The 22,487-nt window shown below is 43.0% G+C and overlaps 1 protein-coding gene across 1 annotated transcript; it reads left to right on the top strand.

Moving 5' to 3' along the window:
* Positions 1-3,857: 3,857 nt before the first annotated feature.
* LAPTM4A (lysosomal protein transmembrane 4 alpha) lies at positions 3,858-21,143 on the top strand (the record flags this gene model as incomplete). The annotated part of the gene is made up of 7 exons (XM_084235516.1): positions 3,858-4,101; positions 12,998-13,118; positions 16,174-16,250; positions 16,353-16,475; positions 19,373-19,468; positions 19,962-20,060; positions 21,069-21,143. The coding sequence occupies exons 1-7, from the start codon at positions 3,991-3,993 to the stop codon at positions 21,141-21,143; spliced, it is 702 nt and encodes a 233-aa protein (XP_084091642.1). The 5' UTR covers positions 3,858-3,990.
* Between the last annotated feature and the right edge of the window lie 1,344 nt (positions 21,144-22,487).

Here is a 22,487-nt window from a genome sequence, read left to right as displayed (position 1 = left end):
CGGATAGCTTCATGGGTTGTGTCTTAACCCCTTGAGCCACCAGGGAGGCTCCTAACCCATGACTCTTGCACATAAAGAAAATAAATCCAATTAAACGATTGAATAATCTGCCCAGGAAACTGTAACCATGTAAAAACTTCAGACGTAATCCTAAGAAAATTTAAGCAATTGAGGAAATTTCTTAGTAGATGATCCAAGACCACAGACGTCAAAGTCCGGAAAAGGAAAGATCTTTCCCCAATTTTGAAAATAACATTATAGCATCTCATCCTGTAAGTGTACCATAATTTATAAAACTATTCTCCTGTTGCTGGTCTTCATGTTATTATATTATATATAATGCTGAGATAAAGAATCTCTTTGTGCAACTTATTTTCTCATTTTTTTAAACTTTCCTCTAAGAACACCTTTTTAGAAATAGCATTACTAGGTTAGAGCCTCAATTTATCGTGGATCTTAGTGCATATTACCAAAGAGCTTTCCCAAAGCGGTCATGATGATTTACAATCCCACCAACTACGTATCAAGGTGTTCGTTTCATCAATCTCCTTACCAGTTCAGGTTATTACCTTTCCTTTTTAAGTTATAGTCATTTAATACAGGGAAGGAAAGAATCTTTTGTTTATATTTAACTTCATTTCTTTGATTTATCATTTTCCCCTGTCTTAGGAAGTTTTGTTATTGTCTGTGATTGTTAGTTCATATCCTTTTCGTATTTCTCAACTTCTGCTTTGATGTTTTACTTATGAATGTCTCTGATTGTTTAGACACAGTGCTATCATTTATTTCTCCCTGTTGCTTGCCCTTTATTTATTCATTTTCTTTGCACTGTTCCTTAGGCTAAAGCTCATGTTTTGGGGTGGGGAAATTGACTTAGAGTGTGGCTTAAATGGTCTACTGGCTTGTACTCATAAAGCAGAATTTCTAAGATTAGGATTCCTTTCTCTCTATTAATTTTCCTTTAGCTATATAAAAAATTCATTAAGTTCTATCCATATTAACTGACAAAAATTAATAATTTTATTGACCCATGGACTTTTAGCAGGCCACTAAATTATTTCTATGAAGGTCCTTAGGTTGTTTTGAAGCCTGTGTGATTGAAAGGCAAACATTTCAACAACCCCCTGAATTGTGTGAAAGGAACTTTAAAAAAATCAAAGGAGATAGAAGGTATGGTGGTGTGGGGAAAAAAAGTAGTCATAAAATAAAAAAATCTACATGAGTGGAGAATTTATAGGAAATAACCATTTGAGGGATGGTTATGGGTATCTCTTGAACAAAGAAAATAAAGTTCTGAAATATTTCAATATAACGTGAAAGAAAGTAGCTGGGTCCTATTTATTAAAAGAGTATTTTTCAGGGCCTCCCCGGTGGCGCAGCGGTTGAGCGCTGGGTTGCGAAGCTGCCCGCAGCCTCTGCGGCGCCGGTTCGATCCCCGGCTGCTCCCTGGCCACGGGAGGAGGGTCCCACATGGCGCGCAGACCTCTCCTGCCGCCCGCTGCTCCCCTCAGCAGTGTACTTCGGTCTTTCTGCCTGCTCTGCTCCCCGCTCTGGCTCTGGTGAATTCTCTCACCCTCCCGCGCTTCTGACTGTACCCAGTGCGTGTATAAACAAAAACAAACAAACAAATAAATAAAAACATGCCTCTATTAAAAAAAAAAAAAGAGTATTTTTCAGCCCAAACTATGTTTGCCTCATGAAGGGATTGGGAAGCAGGGGAGAGGAGCAGAATAACTTGAATATTCCATCTATTGATATATTTTCCAGGTGCTTCACAGTTGAGAAGACAGTAATGAGGAGTCTAATAGAGATTTGAATTGATTTTTCACTAAACCTTTCATTTCTTGAACAGAAGGAATGCACTGTGTGACTCATCCATCTCTTGGCAGTCAGATATTCCTTGGAAGAGCTTTTAAAAATTATCTTTTCCAAGAGTGCCATGTTTAAAGCTGATAGAGTTAAGATGGAAGAGCACATTTTAACCATAAATTATGGTGTGAAAGGCCAAACTCAAATAACTTGTAATGAAATAATATCAGCTGGGTGGGAATAGTGATGAGGCAGAAAGAGACTTGTAAATATCTGCAAGGTAGCTTAGAGCAGATGCAAAAAATCTTTTTCAGGCCATGAATATAATTTAAAATCTATATTAAAAATATCATTAGAGCTCTTCTTCAAACACAGTAACTTCAAATTAATTATACCTAATACAGATTAAGTGCTAACTGTATTTTAATGATGGAGATAAATAAAAAATCAACACAGTGAGCCTCAATGTTGTCAACTGGTCCTTGGAAGCAATGACTTTAAGCAACGTAGTTCTACAATAGGATCATTTTGTTTAAAGTCAGCAGGATTGGGCCTCCCTGACAGTGCGAAGGATTAAGACACAACCCATGAAGCTATCCACAGCCACTGCAACACGAGTTCGACCCCCAGCCAGAGAGGTGATGACCCACATGGCGCAGCAGACCTCTCCTGACTCTCCTGCTGCTCCTGACTCACCCCCCACACCTCTGGCCTGTACCCCAGTTCCTGTACGCATAAATAATCTTAAAAAATATAAAGTCAGCTGGATTATTTTATTAGAGCACCTACAGTGTTTACTTTCAGCCAGTGCTCAATGAAGTCATCCCAATACGATCCTCTTGACTCAAAATTGACTGTGGTCTCCAGCTGAGAATACGCTTGGCATGGGGCTAAACCTCCCTAATCCCAAAGCGTTAAGCCATATATTTTTTATGAGGTTCAAGGCCTAAGTCTCCGTCATACCAATCCCAAACGACACCTGTTAAATATTTTATTTGCTCCTTTTTAATGAGGGGAATAATTAAGATGTTATAACTGGCTTAACAGGGAATTTAAAGTACCCACTTGTGTTACTGAATGGAAAATGGAAATGAATCTACAAATAGATGCAAAATAGCTTTTTCCAGAGTGGGAAGATTCGATGGGAAATTCGATGGAAGACAGTAATTCGTCTTGTTATCGCTTACGAACAATTCAGTTGTACAGAACGCCACAAGGACGCTGCAAAGTCCCTACAACATCAGAAGGCCTGAGAGGGTGTGCCAGACGACGGCCGGCTTTCAGCCGCGGGCCCCCAGAATTCTTTCGGTCCATTTCAACTCGGGGCACAGTTTCTCCCCTCGAAGCCCCTCGTGTCTGTGAGCAGCCGAGCTCTTCCTCCTTAGCCGGCTTTCACGTCCCGCAATCCTCACGCCTCTTAGTTGCCTTAGTCAGGGTTGGCGGAGAACCTGCGCTCGCACCAACGAGGCCTGAGCGAACGAGCAGGGCCCCCCGGGCCCCCCAGGGCTTCCCCCCCGGAGGGCGACCCCTACTTCCGCCACCCCAGCCGGGAAGGGGCCGCGGCCGGGTCGCCCCGCCCCTGCGCAGGCGCCGCCCCCGGCCTGCCCAATCACCGAGCAGCACGCAGAGGTCACGTGAGCGGCCGCGGTCCCGTGACGCCTCTGAAGCGGAACGTGGCAACGACGTCACTCACAAAGGCCCTCGGTGCCCGCTGTCTACCAGCCGTCCCCACTCGTCTCTCCCTTGCCCGTTAAATTCCTCCTCCCTCGCCGCTGTCTTCTCGGGGATGGCGAACTACCTGGCTACCCCCTAGCGCGGCCTTCCCAGGCCTACCAGCCAGCCCTCGCGTCAGAGGCGGGGAACCAAGAGCGCCGAGACGATTTGTATCTGATTGGGCGTGAGGCCTTGTCAATCTTCCGGTTTTCCCAATCAGGGCCCGAGCCCGGACAACTTCCCGCTCTCCATTGGCCTGTGCGCGGGAGGGAGGAGGAAGGGGCGGAGGTCACGCGAGAGCGCGGGGCCCGCAGTGCGCAGGCGCGGAGCAGCGGGCTGGGCCCGGGCCGAGGGCGGGCTGAAGACGCGTCGTTCGGGCTCGGCGACGGGGGCAGAGCAGCCGGCGCGGGCGCTGCGTGAGAGCCTTTGTCAGGGCGCGGGCCAGAGACGAGGCCCTCGAGATCCCCGATGGTGTCCATGACTTTCAAGCGGAGCCGCAGCGACCGGTTCTACAGCACCCGGTGCTGCGGCTGCTGCCATGTCCGCACCGGGACGATCATCCTGGGGACCTGGTACATGGTGAGGCGCGGCGGGCGGCCGCGCGGGGCGGGCGGCGGGGCCTCGGGCGGGGAGTGTTCGCGGGGAGGGGGTGGGGCTGCGAACGGGGGTGGGGTGGGGTGGGGCGGGAGGAGCAGGGAGCCTCTTTTTAGTGCGCCGGGACTTTGCGGGGGGCGGCTGCCCCGTGTGGGGAGGGGGGAGGGGAGAGGAGGGGGGAGGGGAGGGGGTGTCCCTTGGCGAGAACTGCTGGGGAGCCGCAGACTGGGGGGGCGGGGTGTTGGGCGAGCTGGGGGTGAGGAGGCTTCCGGGCTCGCCCGGGGACCTCTGGAAATTGTGGGGTGTCGGATGTCCCTGCGCCTCGGTGAGGGGAGCCCCCCGCCCCGCCCCCCCGCCCTAGCGCGCCCGGGAATCTCTCCCCACGAGACCTCGGGGCCGGGTGAGCCGCCCGGCTGGCGTCGGGTCCTGCCGGGGGGAAGCGAAAGCTCCGCCTGGAACGCGCCTGTCCGGGCCCCCGAGTCTCCGGGCCCCGAGTCCCCCCGTCACAATGTGCCCGCGGGGAGCCGTGGCGGGGCTGCGCTCGTCGGAGGCGCCCGGGAGCCGGGCTGGGCCGGCCCCGCTGACACCGCGTGTCGGGCCGCCGGTCCTTGGGAGCCCGCCGTGGAGAGGCCGGTCCGGCCCGGTCCTGCCCGCGGTCCCGCGCCCCCCGCCAGCCTGACCTGTTGCTGACGGGCGCGCCCCGAGTTAATCTCTCGACTGGCGGCCGCCGCCCCCCGCGTCCGTGCGCCGCGACGCCGGCTCGGGACTCGCACGCGGATCCGGAGCTGCAGGGACCGCCCGCCTGGACCCGGCCGTTCGCACTGGGCGCTTTTAGTTTTTGTGGTGGCCGGGTGGGGGTTGTGGCCAGGGTGATAACCCTGCAGCTTCTGGAACTTATGTGAGCTGCCAAAAAAGCAAAACAGGAAAGGCTTTATCACGTTCTTTTTGCCTGTGGTTGTCGCTGCTTCCCCGCCCGGTGTCTTGAAGCCATCACCACTTGGACCCGCACCAGATGAGAGGCCTCCGGGTCAGGCCGACGCGGTTTCGCTTCCCGTCCCAGAGGACTGCCCGGCCTCGCGGGGTCCCTCACGGCCCGTGGCTTTTTACAGCCTTGTACATTAAAAGAAAAAAAAAAAAGAATGCACGCGTTTATTTGCTTGTTTCTACATATATTTTAATATTTTCTTTACTTTTATATTCAGCAACAAATATGAGCGTGTTCTGGTTCAGTGATAGCCTTTTCCCCTCAAAAGTCGCCTCTTCTTTATAGTTCAACTGACTTGTAATACTGGACATGAGTTAATAGCAGCATTGTATCTTGAACTTGCTTTTATTTTCCATTTTGCGAGGGTCTGCGTCTTTAATTTCTTTTGTTTGTCCTTAGTGTGCTGCCTTTTATTTCCTTAAATGAGTAATTCAGAATTTTAGGGGTCCCAAGCCTCTTACTCAACCCTGTCTCCCTTATCTCTAGGTGATTTTCCTCCTTCTTAACTGAATGAGTCCAACAGTCTGGGACTTTGCCTACAAATTTAATCTTCCTGTTTCTTCTCAGGGCCTTCCTTTCCATGCACAGAACAAAGGATTTCTAACTCCTCCTTAAAAGAAAATAACCACCATCCCGGTTCCAACCATCTGAATGTAATTGGCTGTATTTCTTTCCAGTCTTTGCTGCAGCATTGGTTTAGCTCATAAACATGAAAGGAATAGCAGGGAAGAGTGGGAGTTAGAAACAATGAAACTCAAACTGCAGAAAGAAAAACTTTAATAAGGGTGTTTATTCTTCCAAAATAGAGATGAGTTTAAATCTGCTTCCCTCTGGAATGGAAGCACTTGATGTGGAAACATTTCTCAGATCCCGCTTCTTTCATGCTTTAATTTCACAGTTTTTAAAAAGATGCCATCGCTGTTCTTACTGTACATGAACTTTTCTGGTTAGTAGAACATTTTAAGTTGCATGAGTCATTTAATCTGTTTTACATAAAGAGATTATTGCTGTTTTACATAAAGAGATTATTGCTTACACAATGTAAAAGGCTTTGGTGGATATACAAAAAGAATAAATCACAGGGATGATGTGTCATTTGCTCTCTCTATTCCTGTTACCTGTCACATAGAGGCTCTTCGAAGTTTCCTGTGAATATGGCACCTGCCCTTAAGATAATTATCATCTTCCAAAGAACCTTGGAGCACAAGTAAAGAAATGAAAGGGGCAGAGGGTGATTGGTAATAACAGATCATATCAGTGGTAACGATTCTAATCAGATTTAGGAGTGGAAAAGACTTCCATTGATTCAGTGTCCCTGGTGAGACTGTCAGAAGTAGCTGCACCATAGAAATGTAAAGGCACAGCCAGAAAGACCTGGCCCATTGAGAAGCCAAGACCACCTAGACAGAAGTGTCACAGGACGCTTCTAAACAAAAAGTTCTTGCTTAGACTGCATTTTGTTTCCAGAAGTTTCTTTACTAAGAGTGGAAAAATATGGGAGTGAAGCAATATGGGAGTGAAGTAAAATGTCACTATCCCCCCTCCCCTCCAACTACCTTGTCAAGATCATCTCCTCTGTCCCAAGCAGGGGAATATTTATGATTCTCTTTAGCTTGCCTCTGAGGCACCTGCTGGTGGCGCAGCCCTTCCTCCTGCAGGAGCTGCACTCTGCGGTGACTTTGTAACTGATGCAGTGTCGTTTTCTAGCAACTCTTTTTGCTGGGCTAGTGTTTCGATGATTGTGTACTAACTGCCTGCCAGTTTTGTTGCCTGGTATTAAATAATGCAGCTGGAAGGCAAAGAAACCAGAGCAAGGTATAAGCACCAGCCCTGAAGAGTGTCGGCATTTGCCATTTTAGATTTGTGAGTAGTATGCCAGCTTCAATACCTGGTGAAACAATATGAAATATCAGAATGAACTTCACTTTAAACTCGAGCATTCTTAAAATTGTTTTCTTTATCTTAAAGAATTTAAAGACATGATTCTAAACAACGGTTTCTTTCATGGTGTAAATTCAGATGTTTATTGAGTGATTGAAAATGGGCTTAAAAGTCTTTTGCAAGAGGTGTGCTCCATTTTTTTTTTAAATATTTTATATAATTCTTAAATCATTTTTCATCTTTGCACAATGTATGCATTTTCATTATGGTTATATTCCCCACACAATTGCAACCCCCCCCATTTTGACTCTCCCTTCCCCTCCACCCCCAGTGTGTCTCTGGTTTATAGTTGCTTGTTGTTTTTGATTTTTACTTTGTATTGATTAGTCTTTTTCCTGGTCTCTCAAGTTTTCTAAACTACTTCATGGTTAAGAATAAATGATGAGCATCTCTCATCTTGGAAAGATTTAATATATGGCTTTATTCCTTTTACCAGTGTCTCATCCCTCAACAGTGTGAAGCTAGGTGGCTGGAAGAAGAGCGCAAGCAGGTTTCCTCCTGCTGTCTTGATTCCTGCCTGTCCTCACTCCTGAGTCCTTTAAATAAATATAGGTTGTTTTTATTTCGCAGTTAGTGTCTCTCTTCAGATATATTGTTTTGTACCTTTGCATTTGCTAGTCCTTCTTCCCTGAAATTTTCTCACCCATGTCATGTTTTAGAATTTTTTTTATTAAGAAAAACATCAAATATACAAAAGTAGTGCAGGAGGATAAAGATCTCCCGTTTACTATCACCATTAACAACTTTTTTGCCAGTTCCAGTTAACTTTTTAATTATTTGTGCAAATGTTTGGTGAAACTTGCCTTGTTTCCTTCTTATCATTTGCAAGTTCCCCCATGTCTACCACGTCTGGGTGGCAGGCGGAGAGGGAGGGCAGAGCAGGACTCTGACTTCTGCTGGCCCTTCCCCTCTCTTTAGTGCCAGGCCCCTCTTGCTCATCTTCCATCTGACCTTCAGATTATAGCCTGCCCATGTGACCCGTGTTCGACCTACTGAATATAAAAGGAAACTTTTGTGCACGTTCAGGGCCCAGGTCTTTCAAGGGAGAGCTCTCTCCTGTCTGGTGCCCACTAGTGGGATCATAAAACCTGTGCCCACTTGACCTTGCAGTGCCGTTTGGTCCTTTCTAGTCTGGCAAAATAGTTTTCCATAACACCCAGTTTGAGGGATCTGGTTTCTCCTCTGTGTACCTGGAATCCTCTCTGTGTACCTCTTGTGTGTCCTACTGCGCTCTGCTCACTGTGAGCTGATAAGCTGTTATCTTTCCTCCCTGCAACAGGATGTTCTTGAGGGAAGAAGGGGAGGAGAAAAGAAGTATTTAATCCAGTGTTGCTTATTGATGGGAATATTTGCAGTGTGCATAAAGTGTCTCCAGAAAAAAATAGTTGGAATAACATAGTGGTAAACAACAACAAAAAACACACAATTTAACAGAAATGTTAAAGATCGTCCATTTGATCTTTATCTCATGACTTTCTTTCCTGACTTCCGTGCTCTCTGTTGGGTCTTTCCCTCCCTTCTCCCTCCCCCTCCCCTCCCTTTCTCTGGAGACCCTTATCTGGATGCCTTGAAGCAAACACATTGTTTTAATTATAGTCCAGTAGATACTGGTTGGTAAAAAAAAAGTTGTGGGAAAATGAAAGAATGATGATGATTTAAAAACAAAACCAGAAAAAAACCAGCCCCCAAAGAATCTTAAGAGATGGGTGTGGCCATGAAATAAGAAAGTACTTAAAAATTGTTCTCCGAGGGCTGAGTGTTTGCTTTAATGGATCTGATAGTAAAATCTGGCATATCGATTTATATAAGGTGTGTGAAAGACAAAAGCAGGGCAAAGATGCATATTGTTTAACTGTCTAAACTTACAGTACAACTGCCCGAGAGCGGTGTGTTCATTGCCCATACTGTTATTACCGTCTTTGCTGCATTTTATACCTCTCCATGTTAGTAGGGGTAGAAGTTAATCATTTTATTTACATTTTTGGTAATTTTCTTTCCTGAACACAGTAAAAGGAAAAAACAACTATGACTCAGGAATAAATGCTCTGTCATTGCTTGCGTGTAGTTGTTATTTTCAGAGAAATTTTATATTGCAAAATTATAAAGTTAATTTTCTGTGTTTTTTGCAAATTGTTACATGGAACTTAAGAATAATAAGTATAATCAAAAATAGCACAAGGCTTTTAATGAGTGTAGGAGAGGTGCTCAGTGATGTATCCTTTAGGGTATGGCTATCTCAGATTAATACTTAAGAATGTACTTAATACTTAAGAATTATCTCAGATTAATACTTAGAATGAAAAAATGGTGACCTAGTAGAATAAAATGTGTTAGCAAGTGACCAACAGGTACCCAGGTGCCCCAGCCTTTTAAGGGGTGCATGCTCTAAAAGAGATTCGGCCTTCGGCAAGCACAAATGCAAAGGAAGCCCACTCTGTGGTGAAGTTTTTTTGTTTTTAACATTTATTTATTTTTATACAAGAACCGGGGTACAGGCCAGATGCACAGGAGGGTGAGAGGATTCACCAGAGACAGAGTGGGGAACAGAACAGGCAGACTGACGAAATACACTGCTGAGGGGAGCAGCAGGCACAACAGGAGAGGTCTGTCACGCCATGTGGGACCCTCGCTGGGTGGGCCGGATCGAAGCGGTGCTGCAGAGGCTGCCGGGCAGCTTCACAGCAAGGCGCTCAACTGCCCTCTGTGGTAAAATTTTAGTAAAATTAGTGTGCATAAGGAGACAAGAAAGGATTTCCCAGTAAAACTCTCAGAATTACCCATCCCTTATGGGCAAATGCTAAGCCACAGAGGGGTGGCCTGAAATGGGGCTGCTAAGAACCCAAAACTTGCTACCGTCTAAGGTACCTCTGGCAAAGAACCCCAAGAAAGGGGTTAGACACGTCTGAGAGAGCTGGGACAGGAGAGACCCAGAATTCAAAATAGACCACATCAAGATGGTGACTGCCGTGGTCTCTGCCACAGACCGGGGGCAGCCTCCCACACGCCTCTCACCCGTGTGTCTCTTCCAGATAGCGCTTCCAAGTGTCTCTGCAAGTCTCTCCGCATCTCCTCCCAGCAGTACCAGAGTGCAGGTTGGAGCTAGGAAAGCAAGAGAGAACACACCTGTGTTCAGGTTATAAGCCAAGCACGGCCGCTGACCCCCACCCTAGTTCCCAGCTCCCCATTCAGGAAGTCAAGCTCAGGGCATGCTGGGAGCTGTAATTCTTGGCCCTTGAGGTCTCTTCAGTGTGGAGATGGGGGTAGAATCTATAAAAACGTCAAAGTGTGGATTGTTCTCTAACAAAAAACTCATTGAAAATTTGAAAACTTGTTTGAACTTTTAATGAAGTGGCACTAAAATTTGTTTTACTGTTTCTTGATTCTTTTGACCTGTGATTGATTTTGTTCAGTATTCAGGGCTGTAACTCAGAGTGAAATGAAATTTAACTATCACTAATCTAGAAGACAATAGTGGATGAGTCTGTGACTCATTCATGAAAGAAAAGAGATTTTTTTAATCCTACATGTCATAAAAAACATTTAAGGGAAATTCAGCCTCCGAGAGATTCTGGTGTGTCAGTTCCTTCATGCAGCAGCAGGTGAGCTGCGTGTGTCCCTGGACACGTCACTGCCTTTCTTGCCTTGCGGAGCTCTTAACTGTGACCATTGTGAAGAGCAGTTTGCTAGATTGAGCTCAGACTGATTTCCACACAAAGAATGTATCATGTTTCCGTGAACATGTTCAGTTGTTCAACAGTTCACCTAGTTGTATTAGTTCATGTTCATATACTACATACACTGGCCAAACCCCAGTGCAGTAAAAATAGACCCCCCAAAAACCAAAACCAAACCTCAACCCTGCAGCTAGGGAATCACCGTCCAAGTATGATGTCTCTTGTATGTAAGATCTCTCAAAAAATGAAGGATAAGTATCCTGCCTTTTGAGCAATACAAAGACAAGGCGTGTTACCGATTGTGTATGTTTGGAGAGTAAAGTATAAACATTTCTATAGCCTTAGACAGGGTTTCTTTTGGAACGGTTTCAAAACAGGAGTTACTTAGGAATGGTCACTAGTAATCATGTAGTGCTAAAATGCAAGATACCTTAGAATTAGATTTGTATCAATAAAGTTATTTCGTTTGTTGAACGTTAGTTTCCCCATCTGTGAATGGGCTTTAGTAATACTTTACAAGGTTGGTGTGAGAAAGAAGTGAAGACACACGCACGCACGCTGTGCACGCCTATTTTCTTGGTATATTCTTAATGTGTGTTTTGATTCTGAATTTGATCCTTTGACATTTTATCTAATCTAATTATCTAATAAGATTCTGTTAATCTTAGAGAGGAAATGCTTTCAGCCAGTAAGCTGGCTGAAAATAAGTAAACTTATTTATCGTTCAGGGTGGATAGGAGAACTAGGTTTATTTAAATACTATTGGTGAGGCTGTAATAGCTCCTAAAAATATCAATATTCAGATTTTCACAAAGGGGAGGAGAACTTCAGAAAAAAAGAAGTCTGACATCAATCCTAGGGGATACTCTGCACATCGTCCAACATTAGCAGGTTTGTTTGGGGACACTTCCAGGAAGGCATGACTCCTGAGATACTAGAGGGAGTCAGCATAAGCAATTTCCTTTTCAAATGGAATTCCAACCCTAGAGAACTAGAAAAATCACCAGGTGTTGTTTGAATGAGATTTCAGCAAGGTGTGTGACAGTCTCAAGCTGTGCCCTTCCCCCAACCTCCTCCTCCCCAACTAACCAAATAAAGACTTAAAGGTTGCTGATAAGAGCACTTCCTCTGACCCGCTGGATTTTCAGTCCAGTTCCCCTTTGCTCCAGTGACTGGGGTGGAGATGCTCATACAACACTGGCCTTATTTTCAAGCGCCGGAAGCTGAGAGAGGGGGCGGTGTCTGACTCTAGATCAAGACAGTCTTGACGCAGGCAGGCGGGTAATAAGGGGAGAGAAGATTGCAGATATGTACGGGTTTGTGCTTAGGCCTCGGAAGCCAACTGTACAGTACAGGTGGTAGTTAGCAGGATTCAGTGTAAAAGCAAATTAGGGCTTTAGGGAGTTACTCTCATGTTACACTGAAAACTGTCCTGAAGCCAATGCAGTTTCAGGCGGTATTAATTGAAATTGTTAGCTAGGATATGAGAACTGAAATCCTGTTGTGTTTTTTTTTTTAACCTGGCTGATCTTACCTCATTTTTAAATTACATTATACAAATGGGAGCGTTTGTATAAAGGAAAGCAAAGAAGAAATGGTGAGGTAACTGAAAAATATGCTAGCTGGAGAAATGACAAGTATATGAATGTTTATTTTAGAAAAGAGTATTTGGAGACACACGAGTGAGCTGTCCGTAGGGGATAAAAGGAGCACTTCTTTAGAAAGGGGAGCAGATTATCTCACAGGTAGAATTAAGGACCAGTGGGCGAAAGTTAAGTGACTAACAGGTATCTTGGAGAGTCTTATAAGCCATTGAGTCTATCTCAAGAGAAAATAGTTCTCTGTCATTGGCCATGAGATGCCCCGAGGGGGTTTCAGGCTTTGCTGATGGGTCATTATAGATTTACTTGATGAATTAAGGTGTAGGGTGAACTGTAGCTTCTTCACACCTAGCCATTATTGGTGTAAGGATGAATGTAACTCTGAACATGAGCAGTTTATAATGATTTTTAAATGTGCTGTTTGATTCTGTTGATATTAAGACAGGATCAGTCACGTACCTTTGGAACAGTTACTTTTAGTTTGTAATTAATGAAATACTTATTTTTCAGCGACTCTTACATGGAGGAATGTTGCATTGTTCTGTCTCGTGTCATCTCCTATTTTTTGTCTTCGTTATTTCAAGTAAAACTTTCAAATATGGGAAGGCATCTAAAGATTTTGCGGGTGACTGTTTCCTGATTAATAATTAATATAATTGATAAACTGTTATCTTTCACAGGTGGTAAACCTATTGATGGCAATTTTGCTGACTGTGGAGGTAACTCATCCAAACTCAATGCCAGCTGTCAACATTCAGTATGAAGTTATTGGTAATTACTATTCATCCGAGAGAATGGCTGGTATGTTTTCAGTTTAAAATATCTCCTGCTAATTATACACGCAGCACATAACACATACTTGCTGTTTAGAGGAGGCTTGGTTAAGTTACGGATAACTCGTTCTATTTGACTGAGGCAGAAAAGTGTTTTTGTGGGTTTTTCAGCGATAATCACTGAGTATTAATCACAATTTACAGCCAGAAAGTGTAATGAACTATTAGAAACTATTTGAGAAATATGTCTTATGTATCCAGGCTCTTAGAAAGAAGAAATTCTATAAAGACTGTAAGCCTTTGAGGGGGTAGCTCACAAGTGTAGGAGAGGGTGGGAGATTTGCTCATGGAACAGGTACTTACAGTAAAATATAAAACATGAATTATTTGAGTATTTGGTGATATCTTTTGTTCAGGTTCACAACTCTAAGTGTATTTCTGATGTTTAGGTGAGGAAAGCCTGCCGTTGGAGTTAAAAACCAGAGTAGGACATTAATTCATGGGCTTTACCTTTTTAAACCTATTTATTCCCAGATAATATTTTATTATATACCTTTCTCTAAAATACAGCTGCAAAAAAAATTCTAGTCAAGATTTTATGTTAGAAATCTAATCTTTGAACAGAAAGTCACACTTGAGACTTTTCAGTGCAAACCTCTACATGTTGATTTTTTTAAATTTTACTTCAGAGAAATGATTCCAGTTCACATGTATATATTAATATTATAAAACCTTAATTATTGTATTTTTATTAGCTTTATTACCAAGTTTTGAACTTCATTACATGTATGACTTTCTCTGATCCATTTATGCATGTGTGTATATGTGTGTATGTATGTGTATATATATATTTTTTGATGTCATTTTCCATGGGACTGGCTTCTGTTTCTAGGATCAAAGATTTATAACCTTGTGCTATGCAATGTAGTATGAAAATTGTGTTATTCACACAGTGTTTTTCAAATGAGTACTTTTAAAAATGAGTTTCCTGATTATCTTTTCAGATATAGTATAATCCTTTAATTTTGCTGTCAACTAAAGAAATACCAAGAGCATAGTAGAAACATCTCTTATGGCCTTTGTTTTTTTCTAAGTAGTCTTTTTTATTAAAAAACCAAAATAGAAAAGTAAATAAAGCATTAACTTCTAATGGCCATTTTTGATATTTACAAAATTTCAGGCTGTAGAATTGTATTGTACTCAGCTAGTGTCAGCATTTTCCTGTGTTGTGTACTTCTCTTAAAATGGAGGTTTAGCGCGAGCTGCATAGTGATTTCAGTTCTTCTGTCCTGGACAACGCAGCTCTTGGCTGGGCTGCAGGGATGGAGCCTTGGGTTCATTTCCAGTTGCATGAGTGTGGTGGTGCTCTCCCTAGGAGCACATGGATTCATGATTATGTTTTTCTTGATTATAATTTTATCAAGGCCCTTGTTCTTGAAGGAATGTAAAAATGCATAGTTCTTGGTCACCTGGTAGTTTGTTTCTTTGCAAGTTGAAACTGATTTTGCCACAGACCCAGCGTTATAGTCACAAATTAATTTCTGATCACTGACCAGATGACCACGTTTAAATAATGAGGTTGGTGCTTAGTTATTTTAATACGCTAAACAGGATATGGTACTCAGTACATATGAACTAGCTTTTGCAACATAATTAGCTGCTTATCAAATATGAAGTTCACCTTATTTCTAGTCACCTTGGGAATGAGTAAACACTTGGGGCCCCCTAGAGGAGGTTCCTGGCATGGTAGTGGGTGTGAGCCTCAGGTTCTACCTGGGCATCTAGCACTTGTATTTTTTTGTTTGCTTTATTAATTCATAATTGCTGGGCTATCTATTGTCCCGGGCATCATGTATTTCCCACCACCACCCTTTTTCTTTCCTGTTTTGCTATATGTTGCAGTGGAAAGTCTTGAACTTTTTGTTAGTATTTTAGTACTTCTTAAGAATCAAAAAAAAGTACTTTTTAAAATTTCGCTTAACAGATCCTTGAAAGGTAATTTTTTGAATTATGAATTTTGCTCTCAAGTTTGATAGTACTTAGCCTGTTAAACTTCATGTGTTGTTTATATCTGACTTCTTCCCTGTAAGGGCCGTTTTATGTGCAGCAGTAGGCAAGTCCTTTAAATCCTTAACATTTACCTGCCCTGTCTCCTCTAGGCAAATTTAAAAAAGGGTGTTCTTTTTTCAGGGAAAATACTGCTGGTGTTTGTACTGGCAGATGACGAGGCGACACATGACATTTGTCGTTATGATGTGCAAATAAATAATTCTATCCAGTGTTGCAAGTACTGCAGTGGAAGAAGCAGCAATTCACTTTGCCTGTAGAATCAGGAAGACTCCAGCACATCACCTGGAGGTCAAGGTTGTGCATTCATGTCCTCACCAACATCCAACAATAACAGTTCTGCAACTATTCTAACCATTCATCAGTAGTCGTGCCCATCATCCTCGTAGTAATTACATTTTGGTTATGTGCTTAGAAATCCAGCAAGTGTGGTTTAATATTAGTGAGATTACTTAGGTGTTTTGTTAGGAAATTAGTGACCATGGACAAATGCAGAGAAGGAATCACCTGACAGAAGAACACAGACCTGTGCGCAGCCAGCGTGAAGGACTGCAGAGCAAAGAGCGATCATTCCTGCTGGCTGGATGCTGGGTGGGGAGAGGACATGAGTGCACAGCCTTGCCCTCCAGGTGATGTGCTAGAGTCTTCCTGATTGTAAAGGCAAAGTGAGTTGTTTCTTCTTCCATTGTAGTACTTGCCACACTGGATTAGAATGATCTATTTGCATGTCTTAAGACCCTCAGATTGAGCAGGATCTCTCTCCCAGTGGAGTGCCTGGTTCTCAAAGAAGTATCAATGAGTGGAACTTGAACAAACAAAATGGAGCTCTGAATTCTTGATGCCGAGACAGATTTTTTTACCCTCTTAATTTTAGATTTCTTTTTGTAGTCAGTCTTGCTTGAAAATACACAGACATGTGAAAAAATACACAGACATGTAAAACATGTAAAGATATATTTTGTTTTTTGTAATATAAGTAGCTTCACTGGCTTTTTGTTTCTTTCTTTTTTTTTTAGATAATGCCTGTGTTCTTTTTGCCGTCTCTGTTCTTATGTTTATAATCAGTTCCATGATGGTATATGGAGCAATTTCCGTAAGTATCCTCTCTTGGCTTTTGCTTAGACTCTGATCTTTCCTGAGTGTATTTGGTAATGTCACGCATGTGGTGATGTGATTGTTATTTGTTTTTCTTCAGTATCAAGTGGGTTGGCTGATTCCATTCTTCTGTTACCGGCTTTTTGACTTCGTTCTTAGTTGCCTGGTTGCTATCAGTTCTTTCACTTACTTGCCAAGAATCAAGGAATATCTGGATCAGTTAGTAAGTATATATGCTAATTAAGCTTTTTTCCACTTTAACTAAAATTATTAAATGGAAATTATGAGTCAGCTTTAGGTACTATTTTATTTTAACCTGTTCTGTTTATTAAAGTGATAATACTCTTAATTACCAATACTAGAAAACAGTAAGATGAAAATAGAGTGTCCTCCAACCATACCATTTGGATTATCCATATTTAAAAATCCCCAAAGATGGAGCTCATAGAATTTAAGGAATACTTGAATTTTCATACTTGAGTATGCTAAAGGTTTAATAATTTGACTGTTTGGCACTTGTCAAAGTATTAGCTCTTTGTCTTTGCAGGTATCCATAATAAATATGTGCGTGTTACTGTAACCTTCGCTGTGTCTTAGTTTGGGGAGTCAAGACAGGAAGATGTCACTGTGACAATGAACTAGTGCTGTCACATGGTGGCAGTAAATGAGGAGCTTAGGTTGATGCTGGAGAGGCAGAGAACACTCTGGGCTGAAATAAGGTCTGGAAAGAGGGGTGGGTCCAGATAACAGAGTTCATTCCCTTTTTTTTTTTTTTTTAAAGATATATTTATTTATTTATACAAGCCCTGGGTACAGTCAGAAGCGCAGGAGGGTGAGTGAATTCACCAGAGCCAGAGCGGGGAGCAGAACAGGCAGAAGGACCAAAGTACACTGCTGAAGGGAGCAGCGGGTGGCAGGAGATGTCTGCACGCCATGTGGGACCCTCATCCAGCGGCCTGGGATCGAACCAGTGCTGCAGAGGCTGCGGGCAGCTTCACAGCCCAGCGCTCAACCGCTGCGCTCCCAGGGGAGGCCCCAGAGTTCATTCCTTAAAATGCTATTTTTCCCCACTTGCAGATTTTTCTGCATAGTCCATTTTGCATAGCACCAAATTTAGTCAGTCAAAAAAAACATTTGTTAATTCCTTCTTATATGCTGGGCACTCTGCTCGGGCCTTGGGATGCATTAGTAGAACACCACTGTCTGGTGAAGGTTACTGAATCAGACTGAGGGTAAAAGCTGTGAAGGAGGCATGCAGGCTGCTGTGTGAGTGGATAGCTCACAAGTATCAGACCTGGACTGGGAAGCCAGATTGGAATTGGTGTTCAGGAGTCGAGTAGGAATTAAGATAGCAAAAAATAAAGAAGAAAATGTTCCAGATAAAAGAAACATCTGAGGCAGGAAAGAGCATGGTGTGATCAGGGGACTGTGAGATGACCAGGGTGGCTGGCACAATTAGGGGAACTGGAGAAAAGTAGCCAGCGCCTGCTCATCTGTGGTCAGAACCTTCCTGAGAGTAGTCTTTGCTGGTCATGTCATCTTTGCTGAAAAATTGCAAGCCCTCTGAGTAAGACCTGGAGCATTACTCCCTGAGCAGGTCCCATCCGGTGTCTGTCCAGTTATTCATAGAGTAAGCCTGAAAAATTAAGATCAGCTTTTCCCAGGAGACATTTGGGTAGAGTTTGGAGTTGGTGTGTGGATTCCCCTTTTCTTTCTTTCTTTCTTTCTTTTTTTTGATCCTTTAGAGTTTCTGTTTTTACATTTTTAAAGAAATATGAAATTATTTACGCCTTCTTGACATTTCCATTAAAGACATGCAAGTTTAAAATAAATTACATGCTCTTTATAAGCAAGAACATCAAAGTGAATTTTTTACTGTCCTCTTATATACTTCCAGGGGTTTTTATGTTGGCCACCTTGTAATTCTGAATTCTGCTTTTGTAGTATCTTCCTCTCTGACCCTACTTCTTACACACAGTAGATCCTAAATAAGTATTCGAATAAATACAGCTGGTCCTTCTTAGACCATAGTAGGTCTGCAATAAGTCGTATAACTTGGCCTGGCTTTCTGACCAGTGCTGTGCCACCTTTTTGCCTCTTTTGGCTGAAAGTTGAGACCAATTTGTTTTTTTTTTTTTTTTTTAAAGATTTACTTATTTTATACAAGAATTGGGGTACAGGTCAGAAGCGCAGGAGGATGAGAGAATTCACCAGAGCCAGAGCAGGGAGCAGAGCAGGCAGGAGGAGCAAGGACACTGCTGAGGGGAGCAGCGGGAAAGGCAGGAGAGGTCTGCTGCGCCATGTGGGGTTCTCCCTGGCTGGCGGGGAATAGAACTGGTGCTGCAGAGGCTGCGGACAGCTTTGCAGCGCGGTATTCAACCGCTGCGCCACCGGGGAGGCCTGAGACCAATTTGTTTTCAGAAAAAAATTATGTTCCTCATGTACAACTAATGGGCCACAGGACTTAAACTCAGTGATGCAGGTGTAAGTCTGGGGTCTTGTACCCAAAAGACAGTGTTTTTCCAGATACCGGATGTATTAGAAAATAGTGGAAAGTAACACAAAAATGAGCTCAATTTAGATTCTTAAGAGTATTATAGGTGTTCAAACATATTTTAAGTGATTGGTAGCGTGCATTAATAATGAGGCTTAAAAGCACTTTGAGTTAAATTTTCTGTAAGTTTTTACTGAATATCAGTTCTCTTATCTTTGTGTTACTCAGATGGTTTCTGGGTTATCCCAAAGTGCAAGTTCCGTGACTGAATTTTAATCGTGTTTGTTCAGTTCATAAACTTTATTTTTTAGTGCAGTTTTATGTTCTCAGCAAAATTGAACAGGAAATTCAGAGTTCATGCACATACACCATACACACACATAGACACATACTGTCCCCCACTGTGCACATCCCCCACCACTGTGGTACATTTGTTACAGTTGACGAACCTTCATTGACACGCCACAATCACCCAAAGTCCATAGTCCAGTGTTGTACAGTCTCTGTGTTTGGACAGCTGCCTGAAGCCGTGTCTCCGGCACTGTAGTATCACACAGAATAGTCTCACTGCCCTACCAGCCCTCTCCACTCTGCCTGTTCATCCTCCCCCCTTTTTATCTTTATAGCCTGATTTTCCCTACAAAGATGATCTCCTGTCATTGGACTCCAGCTGTCTCCTCTTCATCGTCCTTGTGTTCTTTGCCTTATTCATCATCTTTAAGGTGAGTTTGTTGACTGAATATTTGCATGGGAGCCAGACTATTACCGTGTACATCTATACCTTTTTCTTGCATTATCTCCTTCAGTTCACAGTAGTATTTATTCTGACAGAGCACGAAAGTCCTCCCTCTTGTGGCCAGGGAATAGTTGGATATTAGGACCTTTCCTAAGTGTGAGAAACATTTTTTGGGAAGTGATTGGGTTGAAAATCTGTTCAAAGTCTCGAAGTTCAGAAACAGAACTTCTGCAGCATGATGGCCTACAGGCCTGAATTGAAGAGCCACCTGTGGTTTTCTGTAAAATGCTGATAATAAAACGTGTGGCATGAAAAGGACAGCAAGTAGGGCCAGAGCCTGCCCCGTGCTTCTCTCAGTGCATGGCACTCCCTGCTCCATGGAGAAAATGTGGGAGGAGGATATAAATCACCCTTATTATCCAGCAGGCAGGCAGTCTGTTGAGTTTCTTGCATTGTGAGTTTCGTTTGTATTCTTTCAGGCTTATCTAATCAACTGCGTTTGGAATTGCTATAAATACATCAACAACAGAAATGTGCCTGAGATTGCTGTGTACCCTGCCTTTGAAGCACCTCCACAGGTAAACAACCTTTAGTATGGTGACACTTCACTAGCTTTTATTTTCCCAAAAGAAGAACCTGGATCTTTCTTCATTGCCATTACTGATCTGGGAGCATGAAGAGCTTAAATCCCCAAGATTAGAATGCTGGCTATGTGGGCTACTCATCCGGTCCAGCCTTGCTGTTAGGTGTGATTCAACAAAGGGTCTCCAAGAGTGTTGCATTTTCTGAGATCAGACAGAATAGCAGTGTGAGCCATGCCGGGCTAATGGCTTCTGGAGCTTCTAGGATGGGGAGCAGGAGGTGGGGTGCCATCAGTTGAAGCTTGTGTTGCTTTTAAAAAACATGATCCAAAGGAGAAGCCGATCTTTCTGTGGGGAAATGCATGAAGTGGGCTCCGGGAGTCTGCTGGGGAGCTCTGCCTGTCAGGGCCCTTGCTGCTGTATTGTCTGCTTAGGTTTGCAATCTGTTGTATGCGTGTGGCCCATACAGGGCCAGCCTCTTGCACTTGAAGTCCCTTAGGTTAGAATGCCACTCCACTCCTTAGAGGCCCCTTTACCCTAGAGGACATGTTTGAAGTACCTGAATCTTTAGCTACAGACTGATGAAATTCAGAACCCAGCATCTTATTGGAGACTTCTTTTAGCGTGGCTCAGGGCGGCCCTTAACCTAACCCCAGGTGTAATTAGTCGGCCCTGGAACTTTATCAGTGAGTTGGAATGAGAGGAGAGTAGTGGCATCTACTGCCCATGAAGGCGTCCTTGTAATCTCGGACACAGTCTGGAAGCAAAATTCTGCCCGTGCCCCTTCTTCATCCACCCACTCGTCCATTCTGGCAGTGTCGGGGCAGAGTCTCACCTGCACGTGACGGTCTCGGTTACTGGTCATCCCTACTGTCAGGAACTACTTAGCTCACAGTTTCTCCAGCTTTCCTCTGTAGGTTTGTACATCGGCTCTGAAAGCTGCCTCATTCCAGATAGGCTTTCAAAGGAGAATTAAGTTTGCTATGTATTTTTTTCTATCCGCAGTATGTCTTGCCAACCTATGAAATGGCGGTGAAGATGCCTGAGAAAGAACCGCCGCCTCCCTACATCCCTGCTTGAAGAGAGTCTGCCTTTGTCAATAAACCCTATACCAGCTTTTTGTCTTGTTTATTTTACAGAATGCTGCAATACAGGGCTCTTCAAACTTGTTTGATATAAAATACATTTTACTTTGTTTAAGCATTTATTTTCAAACACTAACAGGCTTTTTGGATACCTATAAATAGGGGTTTTTGTTAAGTCTATTACATTTTAGTAGTTTTTGAAGACAATCTAGGTTAAGAGCAAAGTGCCATTGTTTGCCTTTAATGGGGGGGGGCGGGATGGGGATGTTCGCCACACAATTTCTTTTTTAACTTTGCACTTTCTTTACAAAATAAGAGTTTGCATTTTGGTTATTTGCTACCCTGGATACTTTCAGGAAGAATGGATTAAATATTCAGGGCGAGTGAGTTGGATATAAGATCTGAGCTTTTCAGCTGTGAAAGTGGGACACTAATGTTTTAACTGACTGTGGAAGATGATGACTGCATGTTTCTAATTTGTATGTGTTTCCATCTTTGTTATAAGATGCTTTAATAAATCTCTTAAGTATTTACTGTTGTCGTTTTTTTTTTTTTTTAAGCACCTGTCAGCCTTTTTGGGAAGATAATACCTAACATTTTCCATTACAATAAACTCAGACTGCCAGGGTCTTTTTATTTTTTTTGTACTTTGAGAACACAATGAGACTTTTAATTAGAAAACATTTCTTTAATCCAGTGACTCAAATATTATTTAAAGTTACAATGAAGATAATACTTAAATCACAGGCCAGAAAGTGCTCTACTATTGACGGTTAGATAGAAAAATTGCGTAATTGGTATAGCAAGCTATGTTTGATCATTTAGTTAGGTAGTGAGTTCATCAAGAACATTGAGATTAAAATACATCGATTTAGCTTTCCCAAGGGGAAGTGAGGAGAAAGCAGAAGCCAACTGCAGTTTATAGACCCCACAGCTAGAATTCGCTCCTGAAGAGATTCTGCTTATGACTCAGCCTAGCCCACAGGCCCTCCTGCGTGTTGTTCCTTCCCCGGGGTGGGCATGATGGGAGAGGATGCGACCTTATACTTCAGAGAAGAGTCATGATGCGTTAATCCCAATTACTCATTAAGGGTCATTTTTTCTGTACAAGTTAATCTCATGTGACAGTACAGTGTCCTAGTAAGTATGTTACAACCGTATCTCAAGTAGTTAGTATTTCCCCACTCTGAGTGCTACAAAAAAACTGTAGTAACAGTATATTTGACTATAAAATTCAGACAGGTAACATTGGGAGATAAATGTTTAAATATTTGGCTCCTTTTTAAAATATAAAATAAGGAACTAGTTTACCTTGAGTAGCTCAGAGACTTCACCATTC

Source organism: Talpa europaea (assembly GCF_964194135.1).
Source record: "Talpa europaea genome assembly, chromosome: 6".
In the NCBI taxonomy this organism is placed as follows: domain Eukaryota; kingdom Metazoa; phylum Chordata; class Mammalia; order Eulipotyphla; family Talpidae; genus Talpa; species Talpa europaea.
The sequence above is the reverse complement of the archived record's forward strand: the minus strand, read 5'-3'. Positions and strand labels throughout refer to the sequence as shown.